Here is a 24,728-nt window from a genome sequence, read left to right as displayed (position 1 = left end):
CTCATGTGAAATGGTCCAATACCTTCGGGTTGAGTTTGAGCTATATTTTAAAAACTGCATAAGAATGCACTAAGAAGTAAAAACAAAGCCTTCGCATAAAAAAGACAAATAGATACCCGGCAAATTTGTACAGAGTTAAATCAGAAAACCTGGATACATCTTGGCTCCCCTGCTTAAACAGTGTGATCTTAGGCAAATATTTTTTTTCACCAAAACTCTTTTTATCGCGTATGAAAGCCCTTTCAAACATGTGAGTTGAGACTACCAGTTGTACAAAACTATCTCTTTTAATAAGTACTTCTCAGTGCAGTGCTATAATGTTTCGTATTAATTGTCAAGTCTTCCAAATGTTAAATAGATACATTTTGTTGAACTTTGAAGAGACGTTATCATATTTTACGTGTTTTGTTGTATGATTTACATAAAACATATTTTCAGGGCTCGTCTCATGCACGGGCTCTAAGATCCGAGTCAGACCCTTGGTTCGGCTCTCCCTGTTAATTTGTTGTCTCGCCCTCCTTTTTTGGCCTACATATTGACTGTTTGCGTATATGAATGCATGCATGGGTGTTTCACCTTGGGTGTTGGTCTTAGTGCATAAGAGCCTGAGTTTCCGTTGATCTCTGTGCATGAGTGCTGTGTCTTCTGTGTCAATACGTTTCTGTGAGTCGGTTGATTTATTGCACTTATATGTGATCTATAGGCGAAGGTGTACATGTATGTTGCGTGCATGCAACATACAAAAGCCAAATCTATTGGTGTTGGTAAGGACCAGGTGCATTTCTCTTTGGATCACTTGCATTTTTTATCTCCTTTCTGTGACTTATTTTGCTTCCTTCGATCCTCTTCCACTTTCATCTCGTTTCACTTTGTTTCACCTTGTTTTGTCCCAATATCTACCCTTCTTTTTTTCTCTCTCTTATGCCCTTCTTACATGCTATGACCACGACAGATGAAAAAGGGCTTGCAAAGTTGTATTTTTTTTTTAAAAAAAGGCTGCAATAAAGTATGTGTGTAGTATAGAGAAGACGGCATATTACAAGAAAGTACACATTTCCAAGAAATTGGAATTTTCTATTTCCCGGACAGAAGCTGTCCTATGAAAGCGGGTCCCCCGTGCGCTCCTCCCACCGGCACTCCCACCCATGCGGAGGAGGCTGGCTCGCAATGAGCTAATGATTCTTGACGCTGTGGGTGTGAGCGCACGCTCTACATAAGGCTGTGCCAGGCGGGGCAGCCAGTGAGTGTCGGTGTGAAGGACAGCAGACTGACACCAAGGCAAACACTACTACACACGAGACGTCAACGCGGCTAAACGCACGGGGCTGACAAAAGTCTGCAGACAGGTGACCCCCTCGGTAACAGAAGAGAGCCCGGGAGCATAGAACGTCTCCTGGGAAAGAAGAGACACCTTGCGGGAAGACTCGGGACTCACAAGAAACTTCCGAAGCAGAACAGACTCTTTGGGCGAGAGAGACAGGACACACCCTCGCACTTTTTAAAGACAGAGGACCGTGGGACAAGCGGACAGAACCCGAGGCGGCATCCTTGGACGTGTCTCATTGCTACAGCCACAGGTGAGAGGAGCTGAGACGAAAGGCGTAGGGGGCGGGGAGGGGGCGGCGGGGGCAAGGTAGATGGCAGCAGCCACGGAGAGCGCCCTCGCTTCATTGAGGTCTTGATAAGCAAGAACAAAAAATACACTTCTAATGAGGAGGCGCAGCAGTCTATTCTGGAGAATGTTCTAGAAGACAGCATCTTCTCTCTCAAGCGACAGTCGCCTCTATTCTCAGTTGTGGTTATTTATTTTTGAGCCTGTATCAGGTGAAAGCCTTGTTTTGGCAACAGTTTTAGGAAGAACTTCAGCTTCAGTTGGCACCTGAAGTTACCACTGCAGTCAGTGTCAGAAAGCACAGGATGGTGTCTTCTGGTATCAGCGGACACAGCAGCATCTTCTGGCAGAAACACTAGGAGGCAGACCCTTGTAACAAATGTCTCCTAACAAACATCAGCATCTTCTGGAAAATGTCTCAAAAGGCATATTCTTCCGGAGAAGGTCTGAAGAGGCACACTTTCTCGAGATGGCCTTGGAATGACCTGGAAGTCTCTTTCTGAAATTATATCACGAGAAACGTCTTTTGGAACAGATCTGCGATGATATCTGGAGTTTTCTTTCTTCTAGAGAGCATTTAGTAGCGAGAGCCTGTTCTGGAAAATAACTTTGGAGGCATAACATCGTTTCCTAGGAAAGGTCAAAAGGGAAGTCTCTTATGTAGACGGTATACATACATATCACTGTTTATTCAGGAAAAAGTAGTTGACTTTTTAGAGACAGGGTCAGTAGAAGCATTTTTATTGGGAGGCCTTGAGGGAACTTTCCCAACTTCTGAAGATGGTCTCCAGTGGGACATAGAGCATACACTGTTCTTTGGGAACACGGGACTCATGGGGCATAGGTGCCTTGTCCAGAGCCACAATAGCATCTTCTTCTGCATTTTTAAGGAAGTATAGTAGCCTTTTCTGAACAAGATCTTCGGAAACAGCCTTGTTCCTGCCTCACAAGACCTCATAGCCTTTTCTGTAGAAGGGCTCGTGGGCTATTGCAGCTCCTATGAGAGGCAGTCTCTAGAGGCTTGCTTTTGGGAAATGCCACAAAAAGCACATTTGTGGAGAAAGTCTCAGATGAAATCAGAAGGCACAGGATTTTGAGAATGTCTGCGAAGTCAACCTCTTCTGGAGAAGGTCTTAGCAGGGAGTCCCAGGAGGTCTTTCTGAAGAAGGTATCGAAAAGAAAAGACTTCAGGGACTTCCTTCATGAACAATGGAGGTTCCCAGCACAGAAATGACATTGATGCAGCACAGTTGCAAGAGAGAGAGAGCGAGACCACCGGAGTGCATACACCGCTCTTTTGGAACACAGGACTCAGGCGGCATTTGTGCTTTGTCTAGAGGGACAGCGACCTTTTGGTTCATTTTGAGGCAGCACAGTAGCCTCTTCTGGAGAAGATCTTAGAAAGCAGTCTTTTTCCATTCTCACAAGACCTCATAGATATTTCTGGGTAAGGTCTCAGGGAGAATGGTGGTAGCCTTTTCTGTAGAAGGTATTAAAAAGTAGCCTCTTCTAAAACTAAAGCCTACGGATGCACAGCAGTCTCTTAAGGAGAAGGTTTCACTCTACAATATATCTGGAGATCTGAAGTGCCTTCTTTAAAAGCTTCTTCTAGACATGGTTTCAGAAGGAGGTGCCCTCTGGAGATGGTCTTGAGAGGCATCCCTTTGGAAGAAAGTCTTAGAAGGCACAGAATCTTCTGCACAAGTTCTATAGAGAAACTTCTTCTGGAGAAGGGTCACAGAGACAGATTCTTCTGGAGATGGTTTCAAGAGACGGTTCTTTGTTTTTAGAGGCATTTCATATTTTTATGGAGGGTGCCTCAGAAGAAAACCTCTTTTGAAGATGGTCTCAGGACAAGCCTTCACTAGAATGGTCTCAAGACACTTAGTTTAACCCCATGGAATCAGCACCAAACAATAGCGGAAGTGCATCTTCTGGAATTAGAGTCAGGAAGTAGGCTAAGTGCCTTCTTATCCTTTCTGGAAACAATCTCAGAGGTGCCAGAAGACAGTTATTTCTGTAGAAAATATCAAAAGGCAGGGGAGTCTCTTCTGGTGAAGATCTTATAAGGCATCCTCTTCTTGAAAAGGTCTCAGAATGAAGGCCCTTCTGGAGAAGTTCTCAGACGACGGAATCTCATGCATAAGATTTTGGGAGGCAGTGCACCCTGGCGACCCATTAAGGGGAACACTAAGTAACTCTTTTTGAAGGCGGGTCTGTTTTTGTCTGCTCTGACACTAAAACTGACAATTATGCTCATGGTGTGGGTAGGAAGCTATTGTCTGTATTCCTGTGTGTATGGCGAGAGCAGAGGGGCGCCGGTTAAGAGCTGAAGTGGATCCAGAGCGCAGGGAGCCTGCATTCCCCCAACCATCATTGGTTATCAAGCCTTTCACAACTAGCCCCATCACCTTATGGGAAGTGGCATTTCAGTCTGGGCGGTGTTGCATCTGGGGGAAGGGATTTAAAAACCTCTGCTGTCCCCCAGGTAATTCTCTTTTGTCCTCTTCTCCTCTGGACCAGAAATAAACCGAGAGGTAGAGGACACGCCGGTCCCCACTGATGACTCTGCTTGATGTTATCAAGTGAATGTCCATGTTCTGTGAGCACAAGAGTGACTCTCCTTACAGCCGGATGCAGGGCACTTTCTTTTGCTATCAGACACTGACTTTTGTAGCTGGCCAAGAGAGAATTCTTCAGAGTTGGAGTACAATTCCCTGAAGGCCATGATCAATTAATAGACCTATGGGCGAAGGCGGGAGGGGGCGACGTGTTTGCCAGTGACCTACTCCCTCAGTCATTGTGTCAAGATAGTTCATTTTTATGCCGTAAAACCCCTTCATTTGAAGTTTCTTTCCAATATCCTTTAGGTTTGAGCTAGGCACCAGCGCTGTTTGGAGGTGGGGGTTGAGGTGGGTGTTTAATTGCCTGCACAGCATGACCTCAAGCAGGGACGATGCCTTAAGACGTTTCCTGGTTACTGGTTCTGTAACTATACAGCTCTGTATTCAACAGCAGGTTATGTGCTTGTCTGAGTATAACTTTTGGAAATGTTTCCTGGTGGCGGGAATCTGACCCGTAGAGGGGTGGAGCGAGGGTGTAAATATTGTACACTGGTGAAAAGCTATGTCATCATTATGTGCATCGTCACGATATGTAACGTGTTTTTCAGTGTGTGCATTTGCATACAATCTGCACCACTTGTAAACCTACGATTGTATAAGTTTAGAAGTCGATCTGAGCTGCGCTCGACCGTTGAATACCGCAGACTTGTCAAGTGTAGGTCTTTTGTAATTGGTGGTGTGAAGGTTGGGGGACGTGACACATATGCGCACACTGAAGATCGTTAGGGTTTTAAGTGGTCTGAATGATAGAAACGCGCATGTTGTTCAGTGGCACAGCCAGCCAGTGTATGTTTGGAAAGACGCCATCTATTCAGAGCTGGTACCTCTCATTGGACGTTTTACAGTCCACCTTCCACTGAGCAGGTTTTGTTCCCTCCTTAACGTCTCCCTTCAGCAGCGCCGCCTCCCAGCCGTTCACCTCTCTCACCTCTCTGCAAACCCTGCACCACCCCAGCCCTACCAGCTGTTCGAGCTCTCTCTGTCCTATCCTCGGCTCACCCCAGACTCCACTATTCTCCATGTGTGGCCCCACTCTCTGACGTGCATTCCGTGGATCTGGGCGCTAAGCGTGTGAGAGCTGCTGCACTCCCACACGCAGCCTTCATTCCCAGAGAGCATGGAAAGAATGAGCCAAGACCGCCAATCCCAGTTCTTCCTCGCCCGGAAGAGCCCCTCCCTTCCCACCTGCAGCCTCACCTTGGAAGCAACAGTTCTTGCGCGTGAAGTAAACAAACCCGCGTCCTCCTCGCTCTCCAGTGTGCCCCTGTGGAGAGATTCCACGCGCCGTGATGTGTGACGGACCGTGCTGTTCTACGCATGTGCAGAGTCCTCTCCCGCGTTGAGCACCTCAGTAGTTTGCCACCACCTTTAGGACGAGATCCCTCAGCGGTACCATCTTGCAGCCTTTTCCTTTCCAAGCAGTAAGCTCCCCCGTTCCCATTTTCATATGGTGGTCTCTGAAAAAGACACCACTCACTGCCAACCCTAAGTGCCCCCTCCCCCCCCCAGCCTAGTGGAAACCTGTTCTTGATTCTTCCTCTAGGGGGCACTTTCCGATGCGGACTTCGGGTCTGTGTCTGGTTGGTGACAGTTTGATTGGAATTGTGAGCTAGGGGAACGGTAAGACTCACCAATCCCACCCTATCCGTAGTGCAAATAAAGTACATTCTATTTTTCGAGCCTTTCACTATGGCTCACCTCCAAATTGTCAGTTCCTACACCTGAGCATCTGGCTCTATACACTCCAGCACCCAGGTTCGGCGCCCTACCATCCACTGCCCACCACACCCACAATTACTGCCCAACCCTACTTGTCATGCACCCGCTGTCCGTCCGCAGCACTCCCAACAACCAGCTTCAATGCCCTAACATCCACTGCCCAGCTCACCTCCCCCACAATCACTGCCCAACAGCCCTACCCTACCTCTCCTACACTCACTGACCATCCGCAGCACTCCAACACCCAGCTTCAGCACCCTCACATCCACTGCCCAGCTCCACCACTCTTACATGCACAGCCCACACTACCTCTCACGTATCCCCTGCCTGGCTGCACTACTGCTACATCCAGTTTCAGTACTCTCACACATGTTGCCTGTCTCCACTCACTCACATACACGTCCATACTCCACCATACTCAGATCCACGGGACAACTCCATCCCGCTCACAGGCCTTCACTTTAGAACTCCTCTACTCTCACATCCACAACTCGTTTCCACTAGGCGGCCGGTGACATTTGAAAATGGCGGGGCGTAAAAGTGCTGGAGGAGTGCTCCGTAACATAACCTGGACGCTAGCTTACCACTTCGGCGCAAAGGTGGGAGATAAAGCTGCCAAGCCTGGTGTGGTGCACACGCTTCCGTTTATCCTCGCCTCTACCTCTCCTCACCTCTCTCTCTCCAACCGCTATCTGTTTATTTCTATCGCTCTAGCTTATTCGTATCCCGCACACCTGCAATTACCCAGTACAGGCAATTTTCGCCAATGGCACAAAATACACCTAGGAAACAGGGCCAAATTACCCTTTCCCCTTCAACTACAACCAAACTGCTCTTTTTCACACAAACTAGACCTTCCCACCATTGCTCCCACACCCCTAAACCCATTCCCAAAAACCTAGAACACCCTAAATTAACATCCCAAACATGTGCATTACCGCCAGCTCCCAAAGGCCTAAAGTCGCGTCAAAACGCACTCTGAAACTAGGCCCAAAACACACCTTCCCCTCCATGGATTTTCTTCAAAACACTTGCAATCAAAATTAGACCTTCCCAACTCTGATCCCAGCTAAGCAAATCCACTCGGAACCACCTGCAACACCCTACAATCGAACCTCAAAAGCATGCAAAACTCACGTTTAAAATGGGCTCCTATGGCAGCTCTTTCCCTTCCTCGACTTTGCCAAAAAACACCCTTCCCATTGATCGATTCCTCCCAAACTTCCTGCACACCCATCAATTCCACCTCCCTGCCACTCACAGCAGCCCCGTTCCTGTCGATCCACTGGAACCCCAAAAAAAACACTTCTCCACGCACCCCAACACCGCCCATTGTATAACAATGCAATCCGGGCCTTCACAAAAAATGCTCTTTTTTCGCACTTCCACTACTTCGATCATCTTCAAACACACTGGGACACTAGTTCCAGTCATTCCCAAGAATCTCAGCAAGAATTACACAAATCCATCCACTGGAAGGGGTACGACTTTTCACCAAACACAAGCCCCCCCGCACACCCACAAAAACACCCCAAAATCAGCCAAATCTGGATGGAATTTTGACAAACCACCCTAAAACCTTCCCAACACCAACCCAGCCAAATCTGCATCAAATCCAGCCAAACCTTCCCAACCCCAACTCAGCCAAATCTGTATGGAATTTTGCTAAACCACCCTAAAACCTTCCCAACACCATTATGCACGAACCTGAATCGGGCCCTGAGCCCTAGACTCCGAGAACCCTAGCAAATTTCAACCCTAAACACCACCCCAACCCTACCACCTAACCCTAAACACCACCCCAACCCTACCACCAGCAGCGGGAGAACTGAATAAAATTAAAACAAAAACTTACCTGACTGCCTCTGCTCCTGGTCCGCGTTGGCGCCTCTGCCCCCTTCAAACCGGAACACCACGTCAGCACTGGAGTGGCAACTCCTCAGCCAATCCTGGCGCTGCTGCAGCGCCAGGATTGGCTGAGGGCACAGCTTACGCTACGCCCGCCGCCTGCCCATTAGGAGAACGAGGGGCTCCTAATGGGCATGCGCAAGGCAGTAAAAACACAAGTACGCATGACTGGGCACGGGCTAAAAATTACTCTCCATGCCCACTCATGCGCACTTGTGCTGCAGTGCTGCCTTTCCCTGGCTTGTCTGACAATGCATGTCAGTCAACATGACGCCGGACCGCCCACGGTCCGACGTCATGCTGACTGACATGCATTGTCAGTTCTCCCCACCCTCGGCGTCTCCGAACTTAAGTAAACTAAGTTCAGAGACACCGAGGAGGGAGCTGCGGGCGCGGGCTGGTGCGGGGGCGGGGGGCAACACCCCAATGCCCCAATGGACGCACCGCGCCTGCTCACAGGCCTTCATTGTCCTTCTCCACTACCCTCACATGCAGCTATCAACTCAGGTACCTTTTCTACTCAACACCATGTCAGGTCTGCCCCTTACCACTATTCCCACATGCACTGCCAACCACACCATCACCCTCATGACACCAAATGCTGTTTCCACAAGGGATGGGTGTAATTCGTGTAATTCTGTGTAGAGGAATCACGCAGCATTACCTAAAAATTCCACGAAATGTATCGGAATTATGCAAGAAGAAGAATCCTGTATTTATTGCTATTTTCTTAGGGCCAAAATGCCCATTGTGTCCAAGATGGGCACAAGGATGCTTTTTGCCCTAAGAAATAAGGCTTAATGCAACAGAACATGAATAGTAACACGAGTAGATGCTTGGTTTTTGTTAAGAGTGCCCACGTTAGGATTTGTTCCTCAAATTTCCCCTTAAGTACATGAGTGGAATCACCTTATTATCTTTAATTCCACATCAAAGTGTAATGCGGAATGGCCAAAATTATTCTAAATTCCCTGAAGTAATTAAAATAACTCCCAAGCCTACTCTCCTCTATCGTCACAATACCCCTACTGTCAGGTTCCAAAAGACACATATATCCTTCCACAGCTTGTTCTATCACCTTCCCTGCTAGACTCAGTCCCTAAACTCCATCACACCCAGGGCTTTAAGTGGGATGAAAAAACTGGGGGGGTCTCTCAAAGGGGTGTGGCAAATGTAATTAAGGGCGTGGCTTAAAAACACATAAGCTAAAAATCTGGGCTTAGCATAGTGTGCCAGACGACTTGTATTTTGCTGTTTCTGTCATTGCATCCAGATATATAATACAACAAGTAACAACAAACCTACAAGTCAGGACTATTGGCTTTGTCAATGGTTGTTAGCTGCATAAGATAAGTAAGAAGCAACTATGGCTTGTATATAATACTGAAAAAGCTTCCACTTAAAGCCCTGGTGACACCATGACAATGTTGCTGCTCCTGAGTTTCAAAAAGAGAAGGGAAATCCAGAGAAAAAAATTACCCTTTTTAAAGGATTTCCCTTCCCCTACAACGCTCACCTGGCATGACGTCATGCCATAACTTCTCCACATGTGAGAAATGAGCAGTGTGAAAAACGGACCTCCTGTGCCAGGGCACAAAACAGAGCCCGATAGAGACCCGATAGAGACCCGTTTCGAGGCCCCCTTTAAAAAACTGCTGGTGCTCAGCACCGGTGAGACCTGGCCCACTTAAAGCCCTGATCACACCCAGACGCTGCCCTACACTGCCCCTCCGTCACCGCCCTTCATTAATTCTCCACTGATTGCTACTGCCCTCCAACTCATCCAGCGGACCCCACTGCTGTTTGTCTTATCACCATGACACCCCTGCACTGTATGACTCCACTACATCACCTTCATCATCTGTTCCAATGCCTCCCTCTTCACCCCCAGCCTGGTTCGAGTACCCCCACACTGCCTCTCTTCTTTGACCCATCACCCAGCTCCTGACGTCCCCCGCAGGCAGCAGGCCGAGGGTTACAGTGACCCCAGTTTAGCTCATAGGGGCTGACCCGACGTCCTATGAACCAAGACCGGCCGAGCCCACAGCCACCTCGAGGGGCCCGTCGAGACACTCAGCGGTTTTTGTGAGTAGGTCCAGGGCTTTAAGTGGGCCTGGTCCCACCGGGTCTGAGCACCAGCAGTTTTTAGGTCGAGCCTAGAACAGCGCATGCGCTGTTGCTCGACTTTTAGTAAAGGGGATCTCAAAAGTGCTACCTAGGCATTTGCTGGCTGGCTACAAGCTTGAGTGCACGTGCGCGTGCACGCGCAGCCATCTGCCTTTCCTTTGTTGTCATGGGTAATTAAGCGCCTCTCTCCGGGCACCCTTTCATGTCATCGCTCGTTACCTCTTCTGCCCTCCCCCGCCCTTGGCTGAGCTTACTTCATGTAGCGCAGTCTTCGCCTATCTCTGCCTGCTCTCCCAGCCCTTACTTTCCTCCCACCGCCCGCTCAATCTCTATCTGACTTTTGGTATAATCACGGCACCCGCGCTTTACTTTTAACATTAAAAGTAAAGTGTCGGTGCCGCGATGCTTGTTCCTCATCCTACTGGGGATTTTCCCTGTGCCTCATATGGACGGTCCCCTCTTGGCTGGTGCTACACAACTCCTCATCCCTTGGGGCACCTTTTTTCTCTCCTGGTCAACGTTTTGTGAGTCATAGAAACATTTACAGTAGTCTACTCGAGAGAACTCTGAATAGATCTAGAAATGTCAACGTTTGAAAGTTGCCGCGCGTGCCACCCACTGGCTTCCACTTTTCACAAAAATAGATGTTAATTGTGGTCTAAAGTCACTTCCGAAGCTAACGGCTGCCTGTTGTTCCCAGCGGCCGCTAAAAGGCTGGAAAATAGCCAGCCCAGTGGCCAGGGCAATAAATGTCACAACATTTATCGGTAACTATGAGAACAGCTGCGCATGAATACCAGGGTGTTCGCAGAAGCAGGTTTGGCTGCGAGCCAGACGATAACCCCTGGTTCCACTTTAAAATAAGGATCCGCTTTGCTTTTATTTTCTGCTGGTGGGTGTCTGCCCGTCCCGAGTCCGTCCCATGCCGTCTGGGCACCTTTATTATGGTCTGTGCGGCCCTGACTGTCATAAAGCTTTGCAGCATAATCCCGCCCTGGTGTCTCAATGCACGGATCCTATCGATTACTGAGACAGGCTGTATCCGGCGCGTTTCGAATGTCAACCAATGAACATCAAGCATGGTCCATGCAGTTAAAGATAGAGCTGATGGCTTAATTTTATATTAAATACAGACACATAAATTCAGTGTGCGTCGTTGCAGTTCATATTTTAGTGAAGAGATTATTGTTCTACGCGTGCTCACGTGCGCATTATATTATTTTCCTTCTCTAATTGATTCTAGGACACTAACATGGCGCTCCACTTCCATCACACTGTGAAAACAAAGCGACTACACCGAAATATTGAGGCATGGAGTTGATTTTAATGTCCTCTAATGCATTGCCTTGAAGCGCCCTTTTGTTTGTAAAAGCCTCTTCGCGTTTATCTGCTCCTTCTATTTCACTCTATACAACACTTTCACAAAGGAGCTCTGAAGACATTTCTGTCAGCGCTGCACAAGCATTGGCATAGCCAATAGGTCTCGCTTTTGGGACCATATAAGTATTTAGTTATGCAGCACAATATCCTTGGTGCAACAACAACTGTTGCATGGCAAAACACTTATCAGGTCCCAAAGGCGAGACCTTTTGGCTATGCCAATGCTTGTTTAAAGAGGGCTTCGAAACGGGTCTCTATTGGGCTCTGTTTTGTGCCCTGGCAAAGGCGCACCGTGTTTTCCAGACTGCAGTGACGGCAGGCACATGGATGTGCGCTGCTCACACTGCTCACTTCTCACTAGTGGATAAGTAACTGCATGATGTCATGCCAGGTGAGCATGGTAGGGGGAGGGAAATACTTTAAAGAGATGCCTTTTCTCTCTGGATTTCCCCTCTTCTCTTTTAGAAGCTCAGGAGCAGCAAGATTGTCGTGGTGTCACCAGGGCAGCAAGTCGAAGCTTTTTCAATATTACATATAAGCCATAGTTGCTGCTTATTTATCTTATGGAACTAACAACTATTGACAAAGCCAATAGTCCTGACTTATTGTAGGTGTGTTGTTACTTGGTGTATCATATATCTGGATGCAATGACAGAAACAGCAAAATACAAGTCAGGTGGCACACTATGCTAAGCAGAGATTTCTAGCTTAAAAGTGTTTTAAGCCACGCCCTTAACTACATTGGCCACGCCCCTTTGAGGGACCCCCCCCCCCAGTCTTTTCATCCCACTTAAAGCCCTGAGTAGGTCCATACAGCCATGGCTGGAAATCACTGTTTTGATAATGAAAAATATTCCAGAGGTGGAGTGCAAAAAGTCCTACTGCAGCAGGACGGTGAACTCCACTCTGAGTAACTATGTGTTAACAGAAGGTCTCAAACATGACAACACAGAACGTTACCTCTGCCACTTTAATGTGGAAAAATAACAACCCTGTAATGTTGCTGTTTTCCTATCATAGGCTTCTGTCTAAAAGGCTGGTACTCTCTAATGTCTAATGGTGTTTAGTATGTTTTCACACACCTGTGCCGCGGGGTCATCTGCCTGCGTTTATCACCAAACTAACATGTTTCAAACCACTAGTGGCTTTTGAAAGGGTCTTCCCAAGGATGGATTATGTTATGATATCTTATGTTATGTTGTGCTATGCTAACTTCTGTAATGACATGTTACCATATGACACTTTTACAAAGCACATCGTCCACTTTTGCTAATGACCCCATGCTGCTGTCAGTTTTAAAAGCCTGATGATAGGTTGATTCGCTGTAGCGAACTGCCTAAGAGGCCGACCCCTGGCATAAGGAGAGGAACCTCCACTCGGAAGTGACTTCACTGAGGGGGTGCTGACCAAAGAGAAGAGTGGATGGAAGGGTGCACAGCCTGGCAGGGGAATGCTGCGCTGAGCCGCTGCCTGCCAAATTGTTGCCCTGCGTGTGCCGCAACTGGTACCTCCACATCTGTATTCCTACTTGAATTGAGCTGTCTGGCCCTTGCAGAATTCTATCCCTATGAGTTAAGAGTGTGTTTCGTTCATGCTTTTGAAGGATGAATGTCACAATATATTTCCTGCATAGTATTTTTTCGTATGGGTGCATGAATGTACTGGGTTGTGTCGCCACACCAAGAACGGATCAGTTTGCAATAGAGTGACAGGGTTGCTCATTAAAGGAAGGTGACGCTGAGCTAACTGTACAGCAACCCACTTGGTAGTTACATTATCCCAAGGTCATCGAAAAGGGTACGCATGTGTTTCAAATGAAAGAGTATTGTTCATTCTTCGGGGTTTATCACTTGCTTGTGTGAAGAGTTCAGACAAGATGAGCCAACAGGCTATCAGAAGCTGTATGGCCATGGCCGTCAATTAGGGGCGGCCAGTGTTAGCAGCTCCTACTCCAGCCTTGGCTTTTAGTACTAATAGCATGTTTCTTCCTACACTTGTCATCCATACTGGTAGGCAGTATAGTTTAAGAGTGCTTGACCTGGAGAAGCACAAACTCAGAATTTAAAACGTAACTTCATAGTTGGGGGTTCTCTTTAATAATCAGAATTAATTTCTATCCAAATTGATCCCCTTTTCAACATTAGGATAATGAAAGACTGGGGAAAAATCATAACACTCTAATTTATACCTTGCAGTTTGCATGCAGCTCTTACATGACAGTTAATAGCTCACTGTTCTATGTTAGGATGTTAACTTATAAACTGCAAGTAACAAAAGGATCTCTCTGGCAAAAGCAGTAACCCACTGACCCATTTCCATTATATGCCGTTTGTTATCTGCATTGTACAGGTTCTTTGCAGCAGGCATATTAACTCTCTGTGCTAACTTACATGAGTCAAAACTTCCTCTAGACAAACCTCAGATCTTTCTGTAGGAAGAAAATAAATCACAGAGTTATCTTGACATTTTTATTTTTGGCTAAAAATTGCTGGAGGCCAAGAATGCGGGCAGAAGTTGCTTTTAAAACCAATATACACTTGCAAACGCGAGGCCCCCACCTAAAGTCAGCACCCGGTGGCCACACCGGTCAGACCTCGCTAAAGCCAGAACTGGTTAAACCATTGGCAAAAGCACACTATGGGGCAGATTTATGAGCCCCTTGCGCCACTTTTGCGTCACTTTTAACATGGGAAAAGTGACGCAAAAGTGGCGCAAGGGGCTCATAAATCTGCCCCATAGTTTCTCATAATGGTGTCCCTTACATCGTAGGGTTTGTGAAATAGGAAGCAGATATCTCAGGTCTAGTAGGAGTGAGAAAAAAACATTGTTTACTGGTGTGACATTTAAATGTGAAAGGGGCATTTATAAATGGCCAAAAGTGAGGCTGGTGCTCAAGCTGTGTGTCTTGAGGTTACTAGGACAGAACACGAATGAATCCGAGCATTTACAGCACTGAGCATGCTTGTGCTCTCTCACGCTTCCATCGGGTCCTTGGATCGCGTGCCTTGGCTTCCATCCCTACTCTGGATCCGTAAAGGCCACAAATAGAATTCTTTGCTTACAGTGTGAGAGGAGGGAAACAGCCAGTGTGATCGGCACACTGAGCACCGAAGAAAGACCAATGCAGGCCAGTACAACTGTCCATGGCCACACGGCTCATCACCACATTAAAAGAACAAGAGCATCAGTCAGGCTGGAACTTCATCCTGTTGAGGCTTTCAGTCAGTAAGATGGGAGTGGCATCAGGGCTAAAATGCTGTCTGGTAACAGCAGAAGCCCCAACTTCTAGATGTAGCATGCCAAAGATCACATGAGAGTTTCATTCATTAACCCCCTCATGGGTCCTCCTCGTCCCAGTCCTTACAAAGTGAGGCAGTCCTGCCTTCAGCCAGCCAATCAAAACACTACAAAACCAAAAGTCAATGTCATATAAACCCCTCCCACCCACCGCCATGCCTGTTTTTTCTTGCTCCGATGGTGGTTGGAAAGCTGGTGCTCCGTATCCCCTGTTACTGCTTCCAGTTGTGCAGGATGTGTTGCGGTGCCGTGAGTTTTTCAAAAACAAAAATGTTATGGCCTTAAATTGTACTATTTATTCTGCAATTGTTTTTTGTGTTTCTGCGCGGTCGCACCGGTGTTCTGATCGGCCGCGTTCCTGCTACTTGGCCAGAACGCACTCCCCGTGCATGAGCTTGGCTCGGGCGGGGAGTTTTCCCTTGCGTTCTGGCCTCAGGTCGTTCAGGTGCTGGGGTCTTCTAGCAGCATCAATCCCCGGCTGCCATGGTGCTTTATTCTGGGGGGGGGTGACTGCAGGGCTGTCTTTTGTGTTTCCATGTCTTGTGTTTCACGGGACTTGGTTAATTGGGTACAGTGTTTAAGTGGACTGGCTGGGCACTTCCTGGTGTGTGCTGGGCTTCCTGTATGGTTTGCTCTTCCTGCCTGTGGCCATGGGTGTTGAGTATTCCTCCCAGGTGCCTGCGACATCATTATCTGTGCAGCGTAATGTCCTTTTGCGACTTTCCTGGTCTGTTTGCAGGATTTGTTCATTCTGCTGTGCAGGCTGCGCTGCTTGAGCCTCTGCGGACCAGGCTGGGGATGTTTATGAGGCAGTGGACAATTCCCCTGGGGGATCTGCATCTAGGGCAAGGTTTTTCGGTGATATTGATCCCTGTTCATGTGATGCTGGGATTTGGCCCCCGGTCCTTGTCTGATGATGGGTTTTTACTCCCTGTATAGTCTTTGGTGGTTGACGTCCTGCCTTTTCATGATGTTCTCACAGATATCCTGGCTGTGGTATGGCTTGCTGTCATCATGCAGGGGATTCCGTGCTTTCTGGGGTAATGGTGTCGCCAGGTGGACTTTGTCTCCCAGTTCCCTCTGGTTCCTGGGGTCATTTCTGTTTTGTCCTCCATGGCTTCTTCCTCTTCTTCCTCTTTGTCTTCAGAGGCGGCTTCCTGGGCTGACCCAGTTGTGCAGTATGTGGAGTCTGCTCCTTCTCTTTTGGGGTGCGTGCTGGCGCTTCTTCACCCTATGCTTCACAGGTCCTTTCTGAGGGTTTGGGTACCTGTTTGACTGTCTTTCGGGTCAGGGGGATCTCACTCCTGTCTTGGCGCAAATGGAGGTATTGACTTGGTTTCTGTCTGCTGAACATTTGTTGCCATGTGAGTCCTCTCCTCGGCAGCTGGGGTGGGTGTGGCTGGTAGGAGGTCTCTCTGGCCCGCGCTTTAGTGCCTTGACGCTGCTCAGACGCCTTGGTCCTTTGCCTGCCTTTTGTGGATCCCGGGCTTTTTTGGCTTGCTCCAACGACGGTTGGTGCGGAGGGCCTTCTCCTTTTTCCATGATCTGGTGTTTCCAGGTACTCTGTCTCCTTCTCGGCTCTTTCGTGGTCGGGCCAGTGGTTGGGGGGCTGCGTTCCATTTGGTTCCCGGCCTCTGCAGTGCCTGCTGCTGCCCCTGGCTGTAGGTCAGTTGGTGTTATGCCCTGGTGGAGTCACCGTGGCCTGGTGGTTATGGTTGCAGTCTCTTCCTCGAGGGGTTATGTGTTCCAGTCCTGGTGTTTCACTGGTCGTGGGTTCCTGTCTCCATTGTTGGCGCTGTTGCTATTTTGGGGGCTCGGCTCCGTTGTTCCCGGTTTGTTGGTCCGGTCTTTTTCCGGCTGGTGGGGCCTGTCAGTCATCGATCTTGGTTACCAGATTCCGTTCTGGGGCCGTCCCCCTTTTGGACTGTTTTCGAGGTTACCCCGATGTCCATAGGCCCCGTGATGCAGTCTGCCATGTTTTCTGGCGTTGACCTGTTTTTGTCACAGGGCACTGTTGTGCTGGTTCCGGTCGCGGTGCGGGACCTGGGGTTCTCTTCCTCTCTGTTCCTGGTGCCCGTTGATTCCTTCCACTCGATTCTGAGTCCCGGGCTTTGTACGGATTAGTGCGGCTGGGTCATTTTTGGATGATCCCCTTGCAGTCCGCCGTTCCCCCTCATCCTGGAGGGCGTTTTTGGCTTCCCTGGATTTGGAAGGCGCCTTTTTTCCCGTTCCCGTCCATTCCGCGGGTCAGCAGTTCCTGCGGTTTGGGCTGAACGGGTTCCATTGACAGTTTCTGGTGTTGCCTTTTAGGCCTCTCTCCTGCTCCCCGGGTTTTTCCACGGTGTTGGCACTTGCTGTGGGGGTTTTGCTGAGTCTGGGTTTCCCTGTGTTTCCCTATGATGGTTTTGCTTGGTTTCTGCTTCCACCCTCCTTGAGGCTCTTCAGCGAAGGTGGCATTGATGGCCTTGTTCCAGGTTCTGGGGTTCATGTAGGATCTGGCCTTTCTCATCTGGTTCCTGTTCAGGGACTTTGGTTTATCGGAGGCCTGTTCGACACTTTGTAGGAGGGTGTTTTCTCCCTCCAGCTCGGTTCTCTACCCTGCTGACTCTTCTGCTGGTCCTGCTGGGTCACCCTTCTGCCCCAGGTTGGGGTTGATTGCAGGTCCGGGGATTGGTGACTGCCACCACGGTTGTGGTTCCTTGGGATCGCCTGCGCCTCCGGTCCTTGGTGATTCTTCTGCTGACTTGTTGGGACCCTTCCCATGCTGGTTGTGTGGCTCTGGTTCCTCTCTCCCCTGTTCTGGTTCTTTCTTCAGCCTGGTGGCTTTGCTCTCCCGACCTGGTGTAGGGGGTGCATTTTCTGCTTCCCTCTCTCCTCTTGTTGGCCTCGGACGCCTGTTCTTGGGGTTGGGGGGGCCACATTGGGGTCCTTGGTGGCCGACGAGTCTGTTGGTTTGTACCGGCTTTCTGGTGACTTGTTGTCACTTGCGCCTTAGTGCACGGTCCAGTTGCGCGTCTCTGTACCTGCTGACTTCCGTGATTTGTGTCTGGACGAACTCTCGTCTGTTGGCATTGAGGGCTGTTTGTGTTCAGGGGCGTCTGTGTTTTCATAAGGGCGGCTTGGGCCACTTCCTCCTTTCCTTTGTTTTGTGCCTTCTGTCTGTCCCTCTGTTCTGGGACCTTTGTCTTCGGATCGGGACTCTCTGGATCGGTCTTTTTGCTTCCCCTCACGACGCTCTTCTCCCCCGGTTTTGTTCCGTGGTGGTCTGTCCTCAGGCTTGGGGGTTGCTCTCTCGTTTCCTTGGCCTTCAGGCTTTCTGTATGCCTTCCCTCCTGTTTCTCACCTCCTGAGGGTGCTGCTGCGGATTCGGGGGGAGGGGAGGATGAAGGTGTCTGTGCCATTTGTTGTTCCTTTTTGGCCTCGCTGCCTTTGGTTTCCGCTCCTGCTGCTGCTGGCGGACTGCTGGTTTGTCCGGCTTCCCTTGACTCCGGCTCCACTTCTGTGTCCGCACCTGTCTTTGCCCTGTCTTTGTCGCTTGCATCTGACGGCCTGGCTCTTGGGCAGCTGCCGTTGGTGTCTTTGGGCTGTTTCTTCTGTGGTGGCCTGTGGCATTCAGTTGTCACGTCGGCCTTCAGCACTTCAGAACTATGGTGCGCGTTGGGGCTCTTTTGTCTCCTGGTGCTCTTCTCTTGGTCTGGATCCGTTTTTGAGATCCGGCTTCTATTCTTGTCTTTCTCCGTGATGGGTTTTTGATGGACTTTTTCACTTCCACCTTGTCTGGTCGTTGGGCTGCCGTTCTGGCTTGTCGGGGTCCCGGGGCCTCTTTGGAGGTAGTTGCTCCTTTGGTGAGTCGGCTTCTTCGGAGCATTAAGCTTCGTCATCTGGTCTCTCCCGTGATCCTGCCTTCTTGGGTTTTGCCTACTATTTTGCGGGGTCTGCAGTTGTCCCCTTTTGAGCCCTTGTTGGAGGCGGACTTGTTGTGGTTGTACGTTGAGGTGGCTTTTTTGCTGGCCTTCACCTTCGCTCGTCAGTTGGGTGAGTTGGGTGCCTTGCTTGTTTCTTTCCCTTCTTTACAGTTCCTGCAGGATAGGGTTGTTTTACGGCTTGATCCGGCTTTCTGCCTGGGGTTTCTTCTAGGTTCCATTTGCAGCAGGAGGTGATACTTTCTGTTTGCCTATGGAGGGGATTTCCCTGGTTTCTTCTTCTTTGGCTGTTCGAAGGGCTCGTCAGTTTTGCCTCCAGCGTTCGCTGGGGTTTCGGCTTTCTCCTGCCCTATTTGTCTCCTGTGGGGGTGTGGCTAAGGGGTGCGGCCACTTGGCAGTCCCATCACGCATTTGTTCGGCATTATCGACTTCATGTTTTACATGCATCTGTTGACAGTTTTGCTGTTGGCGTTCTGCACGCTGCTGTTCGTTGATCATTTGTTTGATTAACGTTTTGTACTTTTTGCATGGATCCCTGGTGTCCTGCGTTTTTTCTTCCTGGTTCTCTGCTTGTGAGTTCCTCACTTTGCAAGGACTAGGACGAGGAGGACCATTGAGGGGTAATGTCTTGTTACTTACCGGTAATCTTCATTACGCTGATTAGGGTCCTCCTCATCCCAGTCCTCTTTCCTCCCTCCCTTCCGCTGTGTTTGTGTATGGGACTTGTTGATAATAGGCCATGGCAGTGGGTGGGAGGGGTTTATTTGACCTTTGACTTTTGGTTTTGTAGCATTTTAATTGGCTGGCTGGAGGCAGGAATGCCTCAGTTTGTAAGGACTGGGACGAGGAGGACCCTAATCGGGGTAATGAAGATTACCGGTAAGTAACAAGACAATACTGAGCACATCCGCCAAACTTGTCAAAGGAATGAGAATTCTGTTGCTTAAGAACAGTTCTACTAAATGTTGTCTGCAAGAAGTGCCTTGCAGACCGACTGGTGAATTTGTTGCTAAAAAAGAAGATATTGAAGTTAGTCTTATACTAAGTGGGCTATCAGGTGCCCTTATTATAAAGTCCCTGGGAATAAAACGCTTTAAAAAACAGGCATTGGAGACCCTCAAACTTATTGTGTTATTATGTCTAGTGGCTACATGTTTTATTATGAAACCTTAGTAGGCAAAGTATTCTGCTTTTTTCTTTTTAAGTATATTGTTCATATTTCTTCTGACGGAAATGCATCTGTATTTGGGAGCATTATTCCTGGCGTGACTTCCTGAAACACACCCAGGACATTTTTGGTTCTTGTGCTTTCTGCTGTTAGGTCTGCAAACAACCGTTTCTCCATTCCTTGAAGCCTGGGTAGGGCCATTGTGTCAGACACCGAGGAGGGTGCTGCTGTGAGAGAGGTTATCACCGGCAGAAGAGTGGGCGCGAAGTATTTCCAAGTATGTCAGATTCCATGGAAATGTTGACAGTTTTCATTGCTTATCTCTTGCAGGTGCTGGCGTCATCCACTTTGATCAGAATGAAGTTCCTCATCCTTAGTGTTCTAGTGGTGTGCCTGACAGTGGATGAAGGTTTTTCTGTCCGTGGCCCCCGTATTCGCACGCGCAGGGAGCTGTCGCCAGGCCTGCACACCCGCGGGATACGGGACGCTGGTGGGTCATACTGCCAAAGGAAGGATGCCTGCTGCCCTGGCCGAGACGACGCCTGCATTATGCCCTACCTGGATACCATCTGCTACTGCGACCTCTTCTGCAATCGCACTGTCTCCGACTGCTGCCCCGATTTCTGGGAGTACTGCCTGGGAATCGACCCCCCACTGCCCATCCAGAATGGTATGTCATCTAAATAATACTTTTTACAAAATACCTTAGGGCTCCTCTGCCTGACTGTAGAGAAAGCAAACAAGGAGATGCAGTTGAAGCTGTCTAAGTAAAAAACCCGTACTTTCCTCTACCCATTAATAAAAGTTACATTCAGTCTTCCCAACTTTCTTCGGCGTGCAAGAGGCTACATATGTTGATCTCTTCAAGAACTTTATTGCAGACCTGCAGAACCACTCTGCGGCTCCCCTGTGGTAGATTGGTGGATAGCTCACCGCCTACTACGCAGGCTCCCGCTGAGCATAGGGAGGGGAGCACGTGTGGCGGTGGGCGGCTGCGCGCGGCTGCATCCAGCCATTTGTCAAGGGTACAGAGTGTGATCTCGCGTGACTTTGAGAACAAGCAGAAATCAGGAGGAGGGAGTGGAGCAAAGCATTACAGACCAGAGCACTTGAGCTGAGGGTACTGCAGTTTTATGATTCCCTCCTGAGCTGTACTGAGGTTCCGGAGGAGAGGCTTTTGGGAGGGGGGCAGGGGAAGGGCTTTGAGTATTACGTTTTCTCCACATGTTTACATTATAAAGTTACAAGCTGGTTAAAGCAGAGCTGGTTTTATGAGATAGGATTATCAGTCACGTGGGGCACATGTTTTCCATTTCTGGGCTCTCCAATTACAACCCATTCCCGGGACTGAAGGTACAGTGTCCCAGTGATGTTATCTGGTAACCCTAGGCTAGGGAATCATGATTTTATTCAGTGATTTAAATGGAAATATAGAAGTGCTGGTACTCACTATTTAGAGGACCGGTTTCCTTATGAGGAGTGCTGATGCTCCCATTAAATGCATTGCAGAAGTGCAGGTACTCTTCCTTTCAAGTTGAAGAAGTGCAGGCACTCAGTAGCAGACAAAAAACACTTATTTTATGATTCCCTCACTGAGCTGCACTTCAGGCTATGCGTTGCAGGGCAGGAAACTCGGAGGGGCGAGGCGCAGGGGTTTTGGTGTTTTTCCTCTACATCTTTACAATACAAAGTCCATATTACATATATAATTTATGCATTCTTTTATATTGCAATGTATAATATATGGTCACACCGTTTTTACCGCATTTTTTAAAAATTTCAATTAGCAATAATTCTCTTTTAAAACTGCAAAACATATACATGTACCCTGATGAGGTGTTGTTTCCAGCTGCCCATTCTAAATTGCGCTGGTACCAACTCGCCTACTCGTGAGACTCATCCTCTGAACTGTATTCCGAGAGGAGGAGGAGGGCCCCAATGGGAGACAGGAACATTCCTTTAGCTCTTTAGTACAGGGAGTGGCAGGCAGTCCCGATCAGGGGTCTCCTACCCTACATATAGCCAAAGGTGGAAGGTGCACTCCTTGTGTTCGGACACATTAAATCAAATAGTCCAAACAGTATAGGTTCTCTCTTCTTTTAATTCTTGAGATTTTTTTCGATCATTCAAACACGAACAAAGTACAGCCAACGCGTTTCGTTCCGTACAGGAACTTCATCAGGGCTGCAATAATTACAAACATAACAAATAACACTTAAAAAACATCTATATATAACAAATATAAAAACAAACAAATACTACTCGAATTTTTAGAGAGGATGGCACGCAAAAGGAAAAAAGGGACATACATATAAACGACCCTAGACATACAATATCTACAAATACATAATGTATACACGTAAAAGGAATGTTTTCATTGTAATGACACATACTAAAAAACTTATAATTTAAACAACACAACAATGTTCACCATTTGAGAACAGAATAATTGTAAATAATGCACGTAACTTTATATAACTTGAAAAAACATATAATGGAGAAAAAGACAGGAAGAGTAGAAGAAAGATGAAAAGGAAAAAAGAAATTAAAGTACATTAAGGTTTTCAATTAAGATGAAACAAAGTCAATAAGAAATGACATTCGAATAGTTCAAAATCACAGAGTACAAACATATGTTAATAAAAAATATGTATACATGGATAAGTAAGTACTATACCCATTAAATAGCAATTAATATTAATGTTATGACCCAGCGTCTCGAGTATCAAGGCGATAATTGGTATCAAACCCAATCTACAACAAGTCAATTGGCATCTCACCTATTTCAAAATGAGTAGAATATAGATATGGTTGGATACTCCTAGGGCAGTATATGTTCCCGTGTGGCTTGTTACGGCGTAGACAGAATTAAAAGGACATATGAAAATTATTTCATTCCTATATAGAAATAAGACATATTATCAAAAGGTGGAGAGATAAATGATCACAAGACAGTGATAATCCCTAGATAAAGATATATACACAAACGCACAAATAAGCTCACCTTGTGTTTGGTCATCCCATGTATAAATTAATTACAATTGGACCCTCATACGGTTTCAATAATGGGACGCATTCGGAGTAGAAAGATTCCTATAGGGAGTACCATAAGAACCTATATCAACACAATCATTGGTATCAATATTCAAGAGATTACATAAATGATCACAGCATTAGTAATGCCAATCATTCTATACCCCCAATAATGCTCGTTAAAACACAAACAATCATAAGCCACATCGAGTAGTAAATTCATAAACAACTTTAAAAACCCCAACTTGGGTATGTGGGTCATATCTGTAATACCTTGATAATGACAACTAATGCAAGAGGTTGGCGACGCTGCGTTAGCCACAGTAAAAAGCAGGTCTATACTCATAATAGCGCAGGTAAATTAAACGGACCAACGAACGTAAAGAGGCTCTCCAAGAAAACACGCCCATCCATAATTATATCTCCAACGACAATTACTCCCCATAACAAAAAACCACAGAGGAGCGTAGGCATATGCACGACCTCCTACCTTGTCTCCAGAATTCCGAACCAGCAGGGTAGCTGTCAAGTATCAACTGGCCAAGTGGCAAGACTCGCAATTTAAAGTTCTCCTCCGTTCTCCCGCGTTCCAACTCCGAGTCATGTCACGTGATAGACGAGTCACGTGAATCGGCAGGAGCGAGCTCATAATAAAAGAAGGACATATTGTACTTAGATGGCGGCCATATTGAAGTGGCCAATGGTCAATTGGTAAAACCAGGGCTTATATATTATTAATAGGTCCACGCAATCACCCGTACCCCAATTCATAAATAAAAACCAATTATTCTTTATATAGTCGGCAGTCACAATAGGATTCCAGCTTTAACGATCGTTTTAACAAGCTGCCATATATCGCTGCTAAATAAAATTGAAAAAGTGGACGAAGGGCATCTAATTTACCCGTGATACTCGGCATATACGATAATATTTGTAATTTAAGTCTAACCTACGACGAATAAATGAGTAATCCGCCATATATTTCAAACACCTAAGATATAAGAAGAGCAGAAGGGGCTTAACTTATCCATGGAGGCCATCTTGTAGTGGTAATATTAACCAAGATGAGATAGTGATATCGCTGACTCTACAAGTAATAATGGACATTATAATCCAATTACAATTATGATAAAAAGGTGGCGCATGGGGTCTCACCGAAATTCAAATGTTGAACATCACCACGTCATGTGGAACCCATTGGTGGCACTCAACCACAGTGTTCCACATATATTCCAATGGCGAAGTAGGATATGCGACCAGGGTGATCATGCGACGTGTACACATATAATTCAGAGTGGAAGTCATATAGACATGAACCAAATAGTGTTTTATTTCATAATTTATCGTTTCATATTTTTCGATAATAGATCAGAAAAAGAAGAAGAAGAAGAGTGAGGAGATAAAAAGGGAAAGAAATGAGGATGTCAGGGAGTGTTTTTGACAGTCTAAGAATGTTAGTAAATAGCATTTATCACACTGAGTGAGTAGCAACATGTCCTGCAATGACAGGCAATATGATAGGGTGGGGAGACCTCTCCTGGGTGGTTATAGGAAATAGTGTAATTCCCTATCCGTATTGTGCCCCCTCAGAGTTGCCTGGAGACGACAAATCCATTTGGCCTCACGTTGTCTCACCAAGAGCTCCCGATTCCCACCCCTGTCTCCACAGGGAACATGGTCAATCCCATGAAACCAGAAGTCGTTGTTCTTTGGGTGTATCTCCCTGTAATGATCAGTAAGGGGATAGCGACTATCATTATTGATAATGGCTCTCCTATGTTCCTGCAACCGCACCTTTAAGGGGCGAACAGTGCTGCCCACATAAATTAGACCACAGTCACAACCCAAAATATATACAACATGGGTTGTATTGCAGTTTATAAAGTGGTCAATTTTGAAGGATTTGGAGTTATTGTAAGAGAAAGTCTGTGTTTTAT

At 47.4% G+C, this 24,728-nt stretch overlaps 1 protein-coding gene across 1 annotated transcript in view; it reads left to right on the top strand.

Moving 5' to 3' along the window:
• The first annotated feature begins 1,206 nt into the window (after window positions 1-1,206).
• Window positions 1,207-24,728, top strand: part of TINAGL1 (tubulointerstitial nephritis antigen like 1) — a 144,988-nt gene continuing 121,466 nt past the window's right edge. The window contains exons 1-2 of the mRNA XM_085648481.1: window positions 1,207-1,577; window positions 20,089-20,428. Coding sequence (XP_085504607.1) covers window positions 20,116-20,428 — 313 coding nt within the window. The 5' untranslated portion in view covers window positions 1,207-1,577; window positions 20,089-20,115. The remainder of the gene's footprint in view (window positions 1,578-20,088; window positions 20,429-24,728) is intronic.

This window comes from Triturus cristatus, chromosome 3_2 (assembly GCF_964204655.1).
Source record: "Triturus cristatus chromosome 3_2, aTriCri1.1, whole genome shotgun sequence".
Lineage (NCBI taxonomy): Eukaryota > Metazoa > Chordata > Amphibia > Caudata > Salamandridae > Triturus > Triturus cristatus.
Note: the sequence above shows the minus strand (reverse complement) of the source record. Positions and strands in the feature narration are given on the sequence as shown.